This window comes from Manacus candei, unplaced genomic scaffold (genome assembly GCF_025592945.1).
Source record: "Manacus candei isolate 608988 ecotype Guabito, Panama unplaced genomic scaffold, ASM2559294v1 h1tg000067l, whole genome shotgun sequence".
Classification (NCBI taxonomy): domain Eukaryota; kingdom Metazoa; phylum Chordata; class Aves; order Passeriformes; family Pipridae; genus Manacus; species Manacus candei.
The window spans coordinates 14,413,184-14,432,116 of record NW_026138115.1 but is presented as its reverse complement, the minus strand read 5'-3'; the positions used below and the strand labels follow the sequence as shown (position 1 = coordinate 14,432,116).

The following is an 18,933-nucleotide window of genomic DNA, read 5'->3' as shown; positions in this document are numbered from 1 at the left end:
TTTAATTGTTACTAACTCTTTGGAGGACCTACAAGGGCTTTCCAGATGACTTGAACATTTGTCATTTGGGAGAAAGTGCAGGAAAGTTACAAACAGCAAGCAGCATTCAAGGTAGACTATAAGGTTACTTTTTCATGTTTCTAATCCAAGCAAAAAAATCTCAGTGATCCCCATAAAGTTTCATTGATTAAATATTAACTTTCAGTCTTTTCCAACCTAAATGATCCTATGATTCTATGATTCATTGACCAACGTAAAAGGGAACAACAGTGCTAATAAAATGAAGTCTGGTAATAAAGAATAAGAGAGTTTGTGTCCTTTTTGCTGTCCTAAACAATGACTGATGGAAAATAACTTCAAAAACATGTCACAGAACTCTTGGAGGCTTAGCTGCACTGATATAAACAGCCACTTATCTTGAAAACTTCTTATCATGCTATCAATTTTTGTCATACAAGACCTGGCACAGATGGTAGTTCTTAACTTCTGACCCTTCATATCTCATTTGAGATGAGAGTCTCACCATCCTTCAATAAATTCTGTTATAGTCACTAAGCTTCTGTCAGAGAGTGAATGAGGTTAACATTCTTTGGCTTGAGCAAGTAAAAATATTTTGATTAAATTTTTTTTGTTGTGTTCTGCATGTCTATGCAGAAGGCCTGAATTTTTCTCCTCTTTGAACTTGAAGTTCCTGGTATTTATTTATTTATTTTGACATCTTACATTTCAGTAGCTCATCACTGCCCAAAATTCTTAGTACTATTTATGTAGGGATACATTTTGTTTGTTATTTGAAATTTCATTATTTCAAGAATGAGTCTTTTTCTCCAAAATTTTTTTCTCTTTCACCTAAACTCTTCTCTTTAAGACCAGCTGTTCTATATCAAAGACCCTAATTAAGTCTATTGAATTTAATAAAACCGAGGGTCTTTCTGACAAAGTCTATAAATGGAAAAATCTTTTAAAATAGATGAATGTATTTTCTTGTAGAAACAAAGAGATTGGCTTACCAGAAAATAGAGCTCAGACAATGAAGATCCTATGGCCCTGCAGAAGGCTTAAAGAATTCTTGAAATTTTTTTATTCTATATTAAGAGTAATTCCAAGTCTTCAAACTAAAAATGACAACAGAACAAGACTGGAACATATTCAAAGCTGAAACGTCAGAGTAATAGTTTGTCTGCACAGACATTTTAAAACTCGCTTCAAATGGATAAACATTTTTGCTGGAAAATTACTCAACAATTAGTGCAATAGTGTTGAATTTAGCTAGTTATTTCATATTGTAGATCAAATTGTGAAAATTCTGATCAAATAGTAGGAGTGGTCCCTCTGATTCTTCATATAGCTAACATGATTGTTTATCACATTAAATTTTTGTAAGTCTTGCAATTCTAGTAAGGATTTCCTTTTAGCCAGTTAATTATTCTCTACACTGAGATAAAAAACTGCCTAGTCCTGACCAGGCTACCGAGACCTGGTTGGCTTAGCTACAGCAGAGTCTGTAAATTCACTGTGAGTAAAATGTACTTCCATTTGCATCCTCAGTTTTCATTTGCATGTGGTAATTTGAAATAGTTAGAGATGCCTTTAAATTTCACTTAGTGTATATGGCTTATAGAAAATAAGAAATGCTGAGTAAAGAGAATAAAAAAAATTAAGAAGCAAAGGTAATTATCTAGACAGTTGCAAAATATGTCCCATGTTCTTCTGTTATTGCAAAAAGAGTATAGAATTGTGTGAAGAGAACTATAAGATATTTGAAGGATGTTTTAACAAGTTTTCTCATTTCTTTCTGATCTTAAATAATCAGTGCAAGATAGAAATATTTATTTTTTATATATATAATTACCATTATCCAATGAACAGGCATTTGAAAAATACTTTTTTTTCCCCCCAAAACTTACCTCTACTGCCAGTTGTTTTGCTAGGTTTTCATATGAGTTTGGGTTTTGGTATTTTTCCTTTTTTTGTCTGAAGCAGCTAGAACCAAAACCTGCTACTCTATTACACAGTTCAGTACTATCTGTCTTCCTTCATGAAGAACTTCTCTAGAGTACCTGTGCAATGTTGTCTTCCAGAGTGTAGTAAAAAAACAGGCTTCAGTCAGCACAAATATGACATTTTCTATCAAGTTTTAATTTGTTTAAAATTAGCAAAGTTAGGCCTTGATAAAAATCAGTTTGCCTTAATATGCTTAAAGTCAGATAAATGAAAATTTTTACAGTTATGCATGGAAGGAATATTGTAAGTGATAACTTTAATAGGCAAAGTCTCTGACTTTGTGAGCTTGGGGCATATGAGAATACATTTCTTATTCTGAAGGTTTCAAAGGGTTTTTAAGTTGTAGCTTTAGGCACATTGCACAGTAGAACCAGTAGAAGTTGAGGAATATGAAAACAACATTTAGTTGCAGATGTCACATCACTTCCCACAGCAACTTAGTTGCCATACTTCCTTTGCACGTACAGTTTCTTACACAAATATAATTCATGCATCGATTTTACTGATGTCAGGAATATCCCAGAACTGGCTAGTCCAGATTTGTTTACACAATACTCTTTCAATACAGTTCTGTGGTGCCTCATTTTAATGCCATGTTTTCTGTGGCTCTCCAGTTCCATCCCAGGCCTTAGAGTGGCTTTGTGCATCACGTATCTGAAGCGTCCTGGGTGAACTACATTCTTCCTTCTATTTAAGGATCTGGCCTGTGGTAAATGTTGTGGTCAGAAAGTCTTTTTACATTAAAAGACTGTTTAAATTTAATAGGATAAATAAACATTTGAAAGCAGGCTGTCTTCTCTGCATCCATTCCCTCCTGCAGAAAAGGTACAAGCTGGCTTAGAATTGTAGGGCACTGCAGCTGGTCCTGGCAGTGTGCTGGCATAACTCCCCGCAGCAACTGCCCTGTTCCTGGACAAAAGGATCCTTTTGCATGTTCCCAGTATGTTTGATCCTTTGGCCCCAGCAATGGCCCATATGGCAAAACAAATGCAAGTTGCTGGAATCCCGAGACAAGAGTTTCACGATTAACATTTCAGGCATTTTCCCTCAGCCTGAAGTTCTTAGCATGTGACATCATATCTTCTTCCTTTCTTCTTGCTCATTTTTCTTGTAGATTGATAGTCAACCAATATACTTACACAAAAACCTTCCTAATAAAACATCACATAAACAGCTAATAAATTATTATGAAGCAGCTCCATGTCTGCTACAAACTCAGACAAAGCATTACTATTTTAGCAGCTCTATCAAAGAACTGATGATTTGACGTCTATTTCACATTATTTTTAAGTACAGGGATATAAGAATGTGACTCACTGATTCCTGACATAACAGAACACAGTAGAAACATACCTACCTAGAGTTCACTAGACACAATAGTTAATTTCAAAACTTTTTTGAGAATTTTGCAATTTGTACAATAGAAAGTGGATCATCTTACATCCACTTACAGGAATTTTGCGATGATTAAATATCTTAAAATAATAAGAGCAAATTAATCAAAATAAAAGCCAAGCTGGGAAAGAGAATAATGTACAGAAAATTATGGTCCACCAGGAAAAGTTACCGTCAGTAGTATGTGAATTATCAAAAGGGAAGAGTAGAGAAGCTTACTTCAAGGAACAGTGTGATTCCAAGCTGTTAGTGTCAGCAGCAGGCAGGGTCGGTGACCTCAGGACCCTCCTGGTAGCTCTTTTCGGCTGCACTTTGCATTCTTCACCCAGTAAAACATATTCATTTCCCATGTCACTGAACGGCACAGCCACACCAGCTGCAGTACTTTAGTACTTCAATTACTTTCTGATAAACTTGTAACTCACAGTCAGTCCAGGCCTTTCCATGACAGTCGATTTTGCCTAGTCAAATTCTGGATTTTTTCATGTACGGTTATTTTGTGACTTAATTGTTTACTTAAAAATAGCTGCAAAAAAAAGTGTGTGTAACGTTTGTTCTTAAGGTTTCACTAATAATTCAAAATAGAAGAGAACAATTTTAACCTTATTATAACGTTGTTTGGATGTCCAGCAGATAAGGATGAAAAAAACGAGAAACTATTTCTCTTTGAGAAGTCGGAGTGCATTTTAAAGGAAAAATACCTTTCTGAAAGGTGCAAATCTTTGCTTAGCAATAAAACCCTCTCTCTTTGTCTTTTATAAATGCATAAGCATTAAAGGGCAGTCTAGAGAGTGAGTTTAATTTACAACTTTCAAGTACATTTAAAACAATGAATCTGAAAATTCTTTGTCATGTATTCTAATTTTTTTCTAAAGAGAAGAATTTGTATATTTTGATTGGAATATTTGTCTTCTGAGGAATTAAAATGTACTTAAAAGGAAAGACTAAATATCTTAAATCATAGATTATGTTTGCATGTACAGACTCAATGGCAATCTGTTTTTCCTGCTGAGGTTTTACTGCAAGATCAAAGAATAGAAATCTCCAGAATAGCCTCTCTGTCACTGATACTAACTCTAAAGAAACATATTGCAACCTTTTATCTTTCAGTATTTTCATGTACATATTAACACAATTTCTTGAAGACCAGAGAGAAAATATTCTTAAAAGTTGACATCAAAGCTGTTTTCGTTGACTCTTGAGGGTTTGTTTATGCACTTTTTCTTCATCTACTGCAGTGTTTGCAGTTCAGGATATTTTAGTTGACGTGGAGGGCTGTGAGGAGGCTGATGGATTCAGCAGCTGCAAATTACAGGATCAGCTGTCTGGAAGACTGAGTGAAGTGGGCAGTTGGCAGCCAAATGGGTACAACCCTTGTAGCCTAAGAAATTCCACAGTCAGTGCTACAGGAAAGCCTGTGAGAGGATGACAAAATCTTTAACACCACTATGAAACTGTGTAAAAGGAAAAATGCCCTAGTAGATGTGTGAGATTAATGACTATAAGAAATGGTTTTGGAAATGGTGCTTTCTAAAAATCAAGTTATAATATTTTTTTTTTTTTTGGCAAAAAAATAAAATTGCCTTTGACCTGGCATATATTTACAAGTAGATGTCAATAGATAAATGCTGTTTTCTTATTACTCAAAAGTACATGGTTTATTTTATCTACCTGCCACTTTTGGTAAGAGCAACTGGCACTCATGACAGCATTTAGGTACTATCTTGTGATACTGCTATTCTTTATTTATAAATTCAAAGTGTAAAAAGGGCACATGACAATGTTCTGCTGGTTTTGCTGTATCTAAGTCACCAACAAAGAGTTAGGAAGAATGAGGAGAATGAGGCCGTGTTGTACCAGATCTTGATATTGAGCCTCAGTAAAATTATGAACTTACATAACATGACATTTTTATGCAGTATTTGAACTGCATTAATTATTACAGAAAATTATTACATTTACAACTGTGCCAGATATAATTATTTATTTTTTCTGAATTATATGTAAATCTGGACATCAAGTACTGTAGTAAGTACTGTAGTAAGAAAAGTTGTGCTACACAATACCAACTGGATTTGACATTATATTGTTTCCTCTCAATATGCTGGTTTGCTTTAGGCAAATGTAGAGAAGAGATGCAAGTAAATAGGATGCAGCTTTATTAATGTCTTTCTGCTGAAGACTAATCAGCATGAAGTTATTTGGCAAAAGTTATAATTTCTTCATAATTTTGTTCTCTTGAAGGCTAGTGTTAGCCTTTACACAGCTATTTTTCTGTCCTTTGCACAGCCTTCACCTTCACATCGTCATATGACAATTAAAAACCAAAGAGGATAACAATAGGGACCTAATTTTTTTTTTTACCAACTTTATATAAGATAGACTTCCCACAAACCAAAGTCTAACTCATTTTATCCAGGAACCTGATCTGTGGTGAAATGAAATCCAGTTCTTTTGACAAAGGTTATAAGCTCAGCTGAAATAGAATTCACCTACCAAAAGATTACTATGTGATGCGGGAATGTCAACCTATGACTCCTCACTTTTTTTTAAGAAATACCCAACAGACTGATATACGACAGTGTGTCATGCATGTGGAGTCTGAAATATCAGGAACTGCTGCTCAGCTACTGGATATCACATCAGCAGCTGGTGCCTGTTCAGTAAGAGAGTTGCATTGACACTGCTGCTCTCTAAGCACACAATGAATCCAGCCTACTTTTGTCTGTCTTCAGACTTAGAGTGCATATGCAGATGGACTGCACAGCATATTTGAAATATTGAACTGGACATAATCAGACATCCTGAGTGTTTCAATCAGATTTTCATCTCATAAGAAAAGAATGAAAATACTCCCAAACCAATAACACTAAAGATTACATCCTGTCAACATACTTATCAGAAAGGGAAAAAATCCTTTCAATTCTCACATATAAGTAAAGACTAGACTATAGTGACCATTCAAAGCTGTGCTGATTCCAGGCCAGAAGGAAGAGAGAGCTGATGATACAGTCAGAAAATGGAGCTCAGATTTTATATGTTATGAAAAGGTATGTAGGGACTTGATTTCCTTCCTGGATCATTCAACCACTTGGAAAATATACTCACTTCTCTTTGGCCACCCATTGTGTTCATAACCTAAATCCTTTACGAGCTGGTACTTTGTCTTTTACTGAGATGGTAGTCTTACATGTTAAGGTCAGAGTGTGTGACCTTTATTTGGATGTGATCAAGGTTGGCCTTATGTTCTTTCCATGTTACTGAATCTCAGGAACCGTTAATTATCTTGTTAGTATGTAAAGCACTTGGCTCTGCTGTACCTGCAGTAGTCTGTGAGTAAGTAGACTTTGCTTTTTGAGGAAAATGAGCAACTTATAGCAAGGATGTAAAAATTAACAGCATATGTCCTTGAATATCTACTTCTTTCAAACCTCTAGTGGTACTGGGATTTGCATTTCAGTAAGAAATTGTCTGTTTTGTTGTGGAAAGTTTCAGAAATTTGAGATGCTTTGGTAGCTAGCATAATGGGAGATCAAGAGAAAACTTTTTTGAAGTGTGAGTCTGAATTCATGATTTAGAGTGTTATCTAGATTCATTAGCCAATATTTTCAGTACATTATCTAACAGTTGTCAGGAGACACTTGCCGATTGTTAATTCTTTCCTCTTACGGCTTTGTGTTTTCTACCACTCTGAGAATTCTTATGGCAGTTGAATTCAGCATGTACCTGTGTATGTGAACCTGGAAAATACTGAAAATTTGTTTTTGCAGTTTGGCACATCCTTAAGCTCATTCACATAAATAGCCTAAATGAAGAGATATTAAGTATTTTTCTATAGATTGTGCCTACTTAAAAAACCTACAGTTACTGGGCAACAGTTTGTTTTTTTATCCCTGGAATGAAAATTAAACTGCATTATGGCCAAGAGGAAAAAGAGACTGACAATCTTGAAGAACTGAATGAAAATTCAGTCAAACTAATTCACTAGAAATATTCTTTAAAACATTTGAAACAACATAGAATTACAGCTGTGTTTTTCAGTCAAGTATCAGTTGTAGTTGGATGAGTGGACAATAATAACTAAATGGATAATAATAACTTTTTCCAAAGCCTGGAAAATATTTTGACAAGAGTTTTAGCTTTCTCTGTGTATCTGTAGAATTAGATGAGCATACTAATCTAGTAAGTAGAGCATCTATTTGCTCACCTGAAAGCGTGTGGATATTTGAATCCCTGAGCACTTGCAGTGCTAGATGTTGGCAGACAAAGCTGTGTGTATTGTACTTGCAAATATAGATTCTGGCTGTTACAGCAAGGGAGCTGAGGAGATACTGCCTTTCTCTCATGGCAGTCCCAACACTCTGCTCATTGAAACTCCAAACTTTTGTGCTTATCTGGCATTTCTGAGAACTGCTCCTGCAGGGAACTTGATGTAATTGTCAGTGCTTTATTAAAATGAGTAAGTACCAATTGCACTCAATGATAGTGGCTAATATTGTGCTATCTGTTGTACAGAATTATTTAATATTATCTAGATATTTGATTTTGGTTTAATTTGTTACATATGTACAATTACATAAGCAATAATTTGTCTTTACTTTCAGACTGAAGATGCCAAATCTTCACTGATAGAAATCAGTGTACAGTATTATTATTTTATAAATAATGAGATTTACTGATTTTCCTGTTATGCTATTGCTGTACGAAACCACAAGAGTATCATCAGAGACTGCTTCATTGTAATAAAGTTTCATTATTCATTGTAGTAAATCTTCATGGTAATCATTTTCTCATTTTTATTGATGTATATAAAAAGGATATTTCTGAAGGTTTGAATTAAATTTATATATTTTTAAGAAATAGGTGTTGTATTTAAATATGCTATTAAGTCACCTTTAAATATATGCCAGATATCTAGGAAAAAAGGCCTTAGGATCCAGTGTTAGTTTTTTTCAGTGTTTTAATCAAAATTTCCTTACTTGTTTATAACAGGCTTTTTACACATAGTTTTCAAACGGAGTTGTTACAAAGCAGTGTTGTTTGCTCAATAGCATATGCCTAAATATTCTTTAGTATTGTGATTTATCCTTTCACAAAGAAAATTAAGAGTAGTTTGAAATGATTTTACTCTGTATTCAGCACAGTTTAGCAATCAGTAACATTAATTGTTAAATTTGGAGAATACCATCCCATCAAAACCTTAGTTTTATAACCTGGTAACTTTTCTCTTTTTTCCTTTCTTAACACAATTGTTCACATCTCTGTTTTCTCTCTTTCTCCTTTTCCATCAATCTTCTTCAGTTTGGTTTTAAGCCCAGGACAAGACTATGCAAACCTTAAAGCCCTTAAAGCCTCTTGCTCCTGCAGTCAGCAATGGGTCACAGAAATAGCTTATTCACAATGACTTTTGCGCTACTTGGTTATAGAGGCTAGATTAAATGAATTTTATTGATGATGGCACAGACCAGATTCTTCGCATTTCAACTGGTGTGCATGTGTGTGGAGCAGAGACAGAGACAGCCCATGGCAATATTATCACTTTCATTCTTATTGCTGTCTTCTAGAATGTCACCTTATGGTGTTAGTTTTCTGCTTTTGATTCATGTGATCTTGTTGTGCCATCCTTCTTTACTGTATGCTGTCTCTGCACTTACTGAGCAGTATTGAGAACAGACAGCTGCTGGTTCAGTTGCTGTAGCATTGCTATGAATTAAAAAAAAATAAAAATAAAACATAATTTAATTAATGTATTAATTACAGTATCTTTCCTCTATGAAATAATCTATTCAGCATTTAATTAAAAGTACATGAAAAGCAGAGCTGATCCATGAAAGGACCATGCCTGTAGCTAAATGTCTACTTTATTTTTCCATTACAGGATATTTGTGAAGATATATCCGATCATGTTGAACAAATTCACGCTCTACTAGAGACTGAGTTTTCCCTGAAGCTTCTGTCTTACTCTGTCAATGTGATAGTCGATATCCATACAGTACAACTACTCTGGCACCAGCTACGAGTTTCTGTTCTGGTTCTGAGAGAGCGTATTCTCCAGGGACTACAAGACGCCAATGGAAACTACACCAGGCAGACTGATATTCTGCAAGCATTTTCTGAAGAGACTAAGGAGGTATAATAACTAAATCCAATTTTGAGAATGTTGCACATTTAAAATTGCTAGGATGACAATTTTAAGGATGGCTTACTTGTCTTCTAGATATTTTGCTAAGTTTGTTTTAAATGTCTTTGGCTGATATCTGTTCTTGTTGAACCAAATTAGTGCAAATTAATGTCAGCTTTCAGAAATGTCATGCTAGAGGCTAGCAATGTTTTCTCCTGATGGAAATATTTTTCAGAAAGGATTTGAAACACTCACAGAGGTTCATCTGTTCCAAAGCTATTGGTTTGGTCACTCATGTATTTGAGGTTTATAGCCAATTTCCAGACTAGGTCTGCATTGCTTTATAGCAGGAGGATGGGCTTTAATTTGAGTGGCAATTCTGCAGTGTGCCTTTAAACAGTCACACATTTTGTCTGAGAAACAGCAATGCACAAACCATACATTGTTTACTCAACAGTATGTCAAATTCACAAACGTAAATGGTTTGTAAATCTGGGTTCATGTAACTAAAAAGTCTTTTCCTTTGAATTGATCATTATTAAATCAACTTACTTAGAAGGACACTACTGGCCTAATTTTTTAAACTTAAAGAAGATCCACAGTTTTAATTTTTATTTAGGTAATTAATGATTGATAGTATGTAGAAGATTTTTCATTTGATGAAAGTCCTAAGATTAAGATCAAATGCTTTTGTGAGGATTAGATGCATTTACAGAAAGAGACCTCTCGATCAGTGCAGTGAATTCTGTAACAACCTGTGTTACAGAGGAAGTCAGAAGTCCCCTAAAGATGTCCTGAATTTCATTATCACTCAAGTTCAAAGAGAATGTGCATATTTGTCTGCTTCCTGTTGGGTTTTATATTTGTCTTTGGAACAACAGGGTGGGTGCCAGAAATCAATGCTCAGAGATGCCCAGGCCCACCTTTCACATCTCCTCTTCTTGATGTATACATACCTGGTGCTTCAGATTCAGTTTCTGCTTTGCTGTTGCTGGTAAACCTCTGGCAAGTCTGAAGGAAATCTACACTTGTCTTAATATCCAGACCGGTGAATTAGTGTAAAGTCATTATTTTATGACATGCACATGGTAATTTCAAGACATAAAGAAGGTGCAGATTCAGATACCAAGAAACAGGAAATGTTCCATCTGGATCTGATTATGACTGCTATAGAAAACATCCCTCCAATGGAGTAGAGGACTGACTGGAGAAGGAAAGATTATTTTTCAGTGGGTAAAATATATGGTTGCCAGATAGGCTAACATGGTAATATAAAAGATAAAATATCCTGACATCATTCCTTTTACCCACCCCAATTAAAACATAAAGAATATTTGATAAAATTAATGGCTATCAATAGCAGGGATACAAAGTTGATACAGAATTTCTGCCCTATTACTTAAATAAGTTCACAGAAATTGCTCTGCAGTTTCTAACTTTCAGGTATTTAAGCTTTTTATCAGGTATAGTGAGAGCAGCTAACTGATGAACATAAATAAAAAAATATAATGTAGAAACAATTGTATCTACTCTTATTCACCTTTTCTTTGATGTTTCTTCCCCCTCCCCCATCCCTTCCCAGGCAGGACTACATTGTGGAACTAGTGAGTGCCTCATGATACAAATATTTTCTGTTAAGGATTTTCATGCATAGGTGAATCAGGAGTCTGAGCAAACCTAGAAAACTGCCCATATGGATTCCTTGGAGAGTCATTTCACTAATTTTCAGTAAGCCTTTGGGATTATGAACCAGGAATGGCAGTTTATTTTTCCTCCTAAGATTGAGAATCATCTGATTTAAATTTACAGAAGGAAACTTTCACACACAACAAAGACTTCTATTTTGGAGTTCACTAAAGTAGAACACTTAGAAGTGCAGAAAAGATAAAAAAATAAATGTGAAAACTAAGCAAAGGTACGAGGATGATACAAAAGTTAAACCTCCAGATAAGGAAGTTCCTATGCTGCTCATTGGTAGAAGCTGGGAGTGCAGGTAGAAATGTGTGGAGAAGGGCCATGTATGTAGACCCACATCTCATAGCTCAGCTAGCAGAGAATGTTTTGAGCTGATGCAGAGACAGGATGCTGAGCCAGATGGAAATTTGATCTGAACAAATTGCAAATGCTATGCTTTTCTGTAGTTCATGAACCTATAATTTCACAAAATGTTTGGATCACTCCTTAAGTCCATTGACTTCTGTGTGATGCTGAAGAACAGCTTTGGCTGCCAGCGTTAACTGAGGAGTTCCCTAGAAGAAGTGAACTGCCAAGGTTTCTTTTGTGTTCAGTCTCATCACGTTAATATTCACTCTAAGTCCCCAGACTGCACAGTAGTCACGGTGCAACAGTCCCATCTGGGCTGTATTTACACTGTGGCTATAACACCCATAAGTATGCACAAGCTGTCCTCAACATAATGAACAGGGATAACACTGGTAGACTAGCTACCAAAACACAAAAGTGTACAGCACGGGTTGTACTGGCTTGGTTAGATACCCAACTCATTAACTGGGCAGGCAGTAATTGTGCTTTAGGCTATCCCAGCAGTGCCACACTGAATAGGATGCCAGAAGGAAAGGGCACACAAAGCTTTTTGTCTTGGAGGAAATAAGAGGAAACAGTAAGGCAAGCTGTCTGCCATGATGGAGATGCAAAATTAAGAAAATAATTGTTTTAATAAAAAGCTTTGGAGAGTAGGGATTTTGAAGGACCACTTTTCCTTTAGGAATTACCCAGAGATGTTAAGAAAGAAAGAAAAATTAGTTCTGTGCAGCCTGAATTCTGTCCAGTTAAACCTAACCTGTGAGTTTTATTTTAGAATTGATAAAGCCAGGAAATAGGGAAAAGATCAGTAAAAGGCTATGTTAAAATACAGTAAATCCTGATTCTTCAGCAGTTGGTAAAATCACAAAAGAAGTGCCTTACACCTTAAATATGTTCATTTGAAAGAGTAAAAAAAAGGCAGACTTTTATTGCTTTAAATATAAGAATGTACTGGAAAGAGTCTATAGACCTTTACAGGAAGCATTACTATGTGAAAAGGGAAAAAAAGAATTTAACTAAGTCATTCCTATTGGTAGCCATAGAAATAATTAAATTTAACATTTTTCTGAAATAAAAACAATAAAAATTTGGTAATACTGGCATTAAATAATGCTCTTCTGAAGCACACATTTCAGACGCTGCTTGGAAAATAACCAAGCAAGATATGATTGTAAATTTTATTAATGTTAATAGACACATTTTTAAGAGACAAAGGAATGGATCTCATTATTCAGGAGAAATAAAGGCCTTTAGGGCCTTGGAAAGGGTTTTGATTTATATATGATTTTACAGTTTGTAATCTTTTCCTGAGATTAGAGGGAAAATGCACCTGTAATACTGATCATTGTTTAGTCATAATTTTCCTTAATAAATACAACTTCAAGATATAAATTTGACAGATTCATAGAAAATTCCCCTTTTAATTATGAACTGTTGACAATGTCCAATTTGTGACATAGGTTCTACATCTGGGTGGAATGTGCTAAATAAAAGATATTTTCAATGTCTAAGCTTATGGTTGATAAATAACTTTCTAATCAATCTATTATGTAAATAATATTTTTAGCTGGAGGATTTTTTCTGTTTTTACTTTGAGTAATGGAAGGGGGGTGGATAGAGTACAAGGCTCAAACACTAGATGTTTGTAGAAGTTGGCAAACAATAGCCTTCTTTTTTGAGATGATTCCCGTTCAGACCAAATCCAAGAGGTTTATTGTGAGATGAAGAGATTATGTGGTTATTGCACCTTCTTCAGGCATGGTGTTTAAGGTCCTCAAACTATGGATTTAGGCAGAATAGTGAGACAGGTGTATAGTGGTACAGAGAATAATTCCGACATGAACTGATTGTGGATACTCAAGAGTTTGCTAAAAAAAAATTGTTATGAAAACCAAACCTGGAAAGAAAAAAACAGTATACTGATTTAGGCATTAGATTTAGAATATATGAACATGAATTTCTCCCCTCTTTGATTTTTTTTAAAGTAGTCTCTGTAAGCAGAAGGCCTGTGTAGGTGTTAGAACATCTACTAAAAATATGCTTACAAACTGTAGACTAAACACAATTTTCCTGTGATTGTTATGTATCATGCAGTATTTGGATCTTAATCTCATCAGAATTTTTTAGTGTCCTTCAAGTAAGATCATAAACATTAATTTGACTTTGATCTTAAAATCTCATTTGCCATTTGAGATGGTCTCCTCTGGCTATGTCCAGCAATCAACATTCTGTCCAACATTCTGGCAATCAAGAGCAGCATGGATTTTTGAGAACACAGGATTAACAAGGAGACTGGTGTACTCAGCAGTCCCCAGGATACCCTCCCTCTGTTTGAGGTAGTTATCACAAGAAATACTATGAGTGTGCTGCATGGAATTTCTGAGTCCCCCCTATACAGTAAGTAGAACTGAAAGCAGAATTTAATGAGGAAAACACCAATACAAAAGTGGTTTAGGCTGTTTTTAGGTAACTTGCTGCACCAGACTGAAATGAAGCATTTTTCAGTTTACTGCCATTTTTAATTCCCAAATACTTCATAATATTTGGGTCATCTACAGGATGCTGCAAAAACAGACAGGTCAGTGATAAATGCTTCTCTAAATGTTAGGCAGAAAAACACAGAAGCTGATAGTTTGTTACTTTGTGTGTGCTGTGTATGAAAATTAATTTACTAAAAAAGTACCATTTCTTTATATATTTCAGGATCGTCTTGACTCTTTAACTGAAGTTGATGATTCTGGGCAGTTAACCATCAAATGTTCTCAAAATTACTTGTCCCTGGATTGTGGTATTACTGCATTTGAACTATCTGACTACAGTCCTAGTGAGGATTTGCTTGGTGCTCTGGATGATATGACCTCCAGCCAAGGGAAAGCAAAATCATTTGAATCCTGGAACTATAGTGACATGGATAAGGAATTTCCAGGACTTATCAGAAGTGTGGGTTTACTTGCAGTAGCTACTGATTCCATTGCTTCCCAGTGTAATGAAGCATTAAAGGAGAAAGAAACCCATGTACCTCTTTCAGCCGAAGATGGAGAAGAAAGCAAAGACAAGAAAGCACCACATGATCTCTCACTAGCATCTCCTTCTGCAAATTCCTCTCTTTCTAAAGGACCTTGCTCTGAAAATGTTATTTTACCTACTGAGAGCAAACCAGTTTCCACATCAAAGAATCCAGAATGCAGTCTTCCACAGCACACTGGTGAAAAAATCAAACACTCTCACTGTGAAACCTCAACTCCCAAGAGGTCCATAAGAGACTGCTTTAACTATAATGAAGACTCTCCTACGCAACCTACACTGCCAAAAAGAGGTCTATTTCTGAAAGATGACGTGTTTAAAGATTGTATGGAAGCTAATGATTTAAAAAGGCAAATCTCTCAAATAGTCAAAAATGAAATGAGTAGAAGTACACCCTCATTGTTAGATCCACCAGACAGGTCCAAGCTTTGCCTAGCTTTACAGTCACCCTATACTAACAGTCCATTTGCAGTTAGTCAGTCATATGATTGCTTAAATACAATAAGTGATAAAAATCTTGATTACACAATAAATAATCACTTTAAAGACAGTCCCATAATTCTAGGAAAGTCTACTCTCTACACCTCTAAAGAAAAATCAAAGCACAAGAAGTGTCGTGATGCTCCAGAGAAAGTGAAAGCTGGCAGAACATCTGGAAATATTTGTAAAACAGCTCCATCAACAGAAAACAAAAAAGGAGGATATTCTCTACAGAATGGAATCACTCCTCATAACTCTCAGGCTCTGGAGGAGACGGAAACAGATTCTTCTGCATCATCAGATTCTTGTAACCAGAAAGATCCAAATGGGCAATCACAAGGTAAAACCGAGTCCTTTAGTTCACCAACACATAGCCAAAAGACTGCTTCTTCAGCTGGTTCTGAGCTTTCCAACTCATCCCCTCTTCTACTGACGAGAAAGAAAAATAAAAGCTTATCCTCTACAACACACTATACTCAAAAAAACAGGAAAGACAGTGAGGTGTGGTATGGATCTGATGAATATTTAGCACTTCCTTCACATCTCAAACAGACTGAAGTACTAGCTTTAAAACTAGAAAATTTGACCAAGTTGCTGCCTCAAAAGCCCAGAAGAGAAACCATTCAAAACATTGATGACTGGGAGCTCTCAGAAATGAACTCAGATTCAGAAATGTATCCAACATACCAGACAAAAAAGCACAAAAAAAGGGGTAGAATTTCACCAAGCTCTTCAAGTGATATAGTATCCTCCTTAGGTGACAGTATTGAATCTGGGCCTCTCAGTGATATTCTGTCTGATGAAGATCTTTGTATGCCTGTATCTTGCATTAAAAAATACATTGAAGAAAAGTCAGAAAGGACTGCTGTCACTCAGCCCACTGGGAATGAGACTTCTGCTTCAAATAAATCAGCTTTAATTCATCAACTGATGCAAGATATACAACATCAAGAGAATTATGAAACCATATGGGAAAAAATTGAGGTAAGGCAATATCCTGTGTTATTTTGCTGTGTTCTTGGTAAGCCTGTTTATGGAGAAGGAGCTGCGGGTAGGGATGCGGTTGCTTTCCTGTTTTCTTTGAATGTTGAAAATAGTCTCACCTAGTGACTTCTAGAAGTAGAGAAGAGCAGTGATTATTATAATTACAATAGTCTGCAGTTAACTTTAACTAATTATACAGAGTTTGCCTACATTATTTTACTTATACCAATGCCTTTAAACTTGGTAAAACATTATTTTGTCAACAAAGCTGCTCTTTGCCAAGATTGGATACATAAGTTTTTGTATGTACATTTTTGTATGAAGGGTAAGATAAACATTATAAAATCAGGGGTCTTTGTTGATATGATACTAAATATCATATTCCTATTTTCCTAATTTAAAAGATTTGCTTTATTCCAAGAATAGGAATCTCGATTCCTGTCATATCATGTATAATAACAACATTTCTTTTTAATTAGTTCTCTTCTCTTGCAGTGATTTTTGTTTCATTTTTTTTTCCTGATGGGTATGTCTTCCTGGCCATTGTAGATATCTCTTCAACTCAGAACATTGCATTCCCATCCTCAGTGGACTTTAAATTTTCAGGAAAGAAAGCTCCATCTCTATTAGATTTCAAAATCCTTTAGAATTCATAACACATGCATTAAAGGGTGATGTTGGCATCTAAATGCTAAATCTGGTGTCTGCATTAGCTACTGTGTTATCAAGTTCTCTAATAGCTAAGAAAAAAAAAGGACTACTTTTATAATGCCAGTAAGTGTTTCTTATGATACACGATTTCTGTAACTTTTGCAGACATTGGAAGTATTATGACTAGTAGGAAAATAGTTGAGGTAGAGATGTTAAAGTCAAGGTAGAAAACACAAACATAAATTCTTCTTAAACAAAGAAGATTGCAGCAGCTGTCAGCTCTAAAGGGCAGTGCTTAATGATTCAAGTTGTTCCCTCCATCTTCATGGCTGGGGTTCATCTTCCGGGATCTGATGAAAGAACCATCTTCATAAGTGCAAGCTGTTTCTGTGCTTAAGTTTGTGTAATGTTGAAAATTAGTCCAGCTGAAGCTGACAGATACAGAACCCTTCATTCTGTGAAAGCAACAAAGCCCATCAGAGCTGCTTGTGAATACATAAGATGCTGTCTTTCAAATGACACTACAAGAGCCTGTTTAAGAATGGAATTGTTGAGTGTCTAGGGACCAGCTCCCTCCAACAGATGCTGACTAGCATCCTTTTGGCAAGAAACAGGTGGTAGAGAAACATTTTGTATTATCCTCTGAAATCATCATGTTATTTTATCAAACTTTTTGAAAAGGTAATTCTCTTTTGAGGGGTCATCTGTCTTTGAATGATTCCCTGCAGCTGCAGTTCAGTCCTGCTAGGATGCAGGAGTAAGGATCAGCTGTAGCAACTGGCTGCAGCTGTAAACACCCACTTCCTCTCAGCTACTCTGGAGAGTGGATTGAGCTTGTGATAGCAATTAAAGGTAGTTAGCTGTTCTCTGGCCGGAGTAAATCCTTCTAGCTAGTGATTGCAACTGCTGCTCATGTCCTTGAGGAACTTTGCTACTCCTGACAACTTCTACAATTTCTCAGTGTTTCTGGTTGTTATAAATATTTGGAAAACATTGATCATGGAGTTTGAAAATAATCTTACGAAGTATGTTGTGAGAAGGGATTCATAGTAAAAGGAGGTCTTCAGACAAAAAGAAGAGCAGATGCAAAGAGCATTGCTAGGAAGAGAGATAGCTCAATGTTCCATGCACTTAAAAGCAGAAGACAAGAAAGTTTAATATTTATTTCATGCAGAAAGATGTATGCTAGATACACTAAATGTGCTTCTTGAATAGTGAATAAAAATAATCAAATGAAAAAATTTGAAATATTTTGCAAAGCAATTATACTATTTTAAAGAAATGTAAGTTTTTCCTATGCTACTTATTTACCCGAGTTTTTCCGCTGATGCTAGTTATTAAATTGTCTGCTTGTAAGACTGGTTAAAAAACAATTTTTCAATACAAGTGTTTTACCAAGGTAAATCCTGCCTCAGTAACAATATGGTTCCATGCTGAGGTACTTGAATTTGACAAAGTAATAAGAAAATAGAAAATTCCTCCCTTATGAGATGCTATGAAGTATTGTGCATAAAAAAAAAAAATCTAACTAAAACTACCATACGTGTGTCACAATTGAGTCCTTTCTTTTGCTAGATCTCCTGTTTCATCATTCTCTAAGCCAAGTATCAAAAATGTGCCATTGCTTTTTCAATTTTTGTCATTTGTCATTTGCATTAATTCTGTTATTTAAGAAGATGTGTCCAACTCAAAAAGGAGTTCCCTAGTTGCATGAATACCTGTCTCAGCAATAATTCAATACTGCTTTTGTTAGCAGTAGTTTCATGCAGAAGAAATCAGATCGAAAATATAAACTTAATTAAGGACAGAAGAAGCATGCTTATTCTCATTAATAATCCAGTCGCACTGCTGCAAATGTCTAGCTTAATGTATTTTGTCTATTAAATAGTAAAACAAAACTAAAGTTTCTCAGTCTTTCATTTTGGGATAACAACATCTTAGAAAAAACTGGCAATCTCAAAGTCATTGCAAGTCATATTTTAGCTAGGTAATAGGACAAAAAAGGAAGTTTCAGCATTTTATTATGATGGGAATAATTTTGAATTAGTATAAATGTGGTAATACCTTGATAGAAAACCATTTGTTGAATATATGCTAAATAATTTCTTTTAAGCCTTATTAGTTATAGAAAGGATAGTCATGGGCAGAAACATAAACTGTAGTTTTTGATATTTTTGAATTATGCAGATGTCCTTACATGGGCATTATCATGCTCTTAATCTAGTTGTCTG

General features: G+C 35.3%; 1 protein-coding gene across 9 annotated transcripts in view; it reads left to right on the top strand.

The window, feature by feature from the left end:
- The window catches only part of AKAP6 (A-kinase anchoring protein 6), a 275,069-nt gene that overhangs the window by 78,580 nt on the left and 177,556 nt on the right, over positions 1-18,933 (top strand). For all 9 annotated transcript variants that reach the window (XM_051806225.1, XM_051806228.1, XM_051806229.1 and 6 more), the window contains 2 exons: positions 9,278-9,529; positions 14,267-16,051. In XM_051806225.1, coding sequence (XP_051662185.1) covers positions 9,278-9,529; positions 14,267-16,051 — 2,037 coding nt within the window. The remainder of the gene's footprint in view (positions 1-9,277; positions 9,530-14,266; positions 16,052-18,933) is intronic.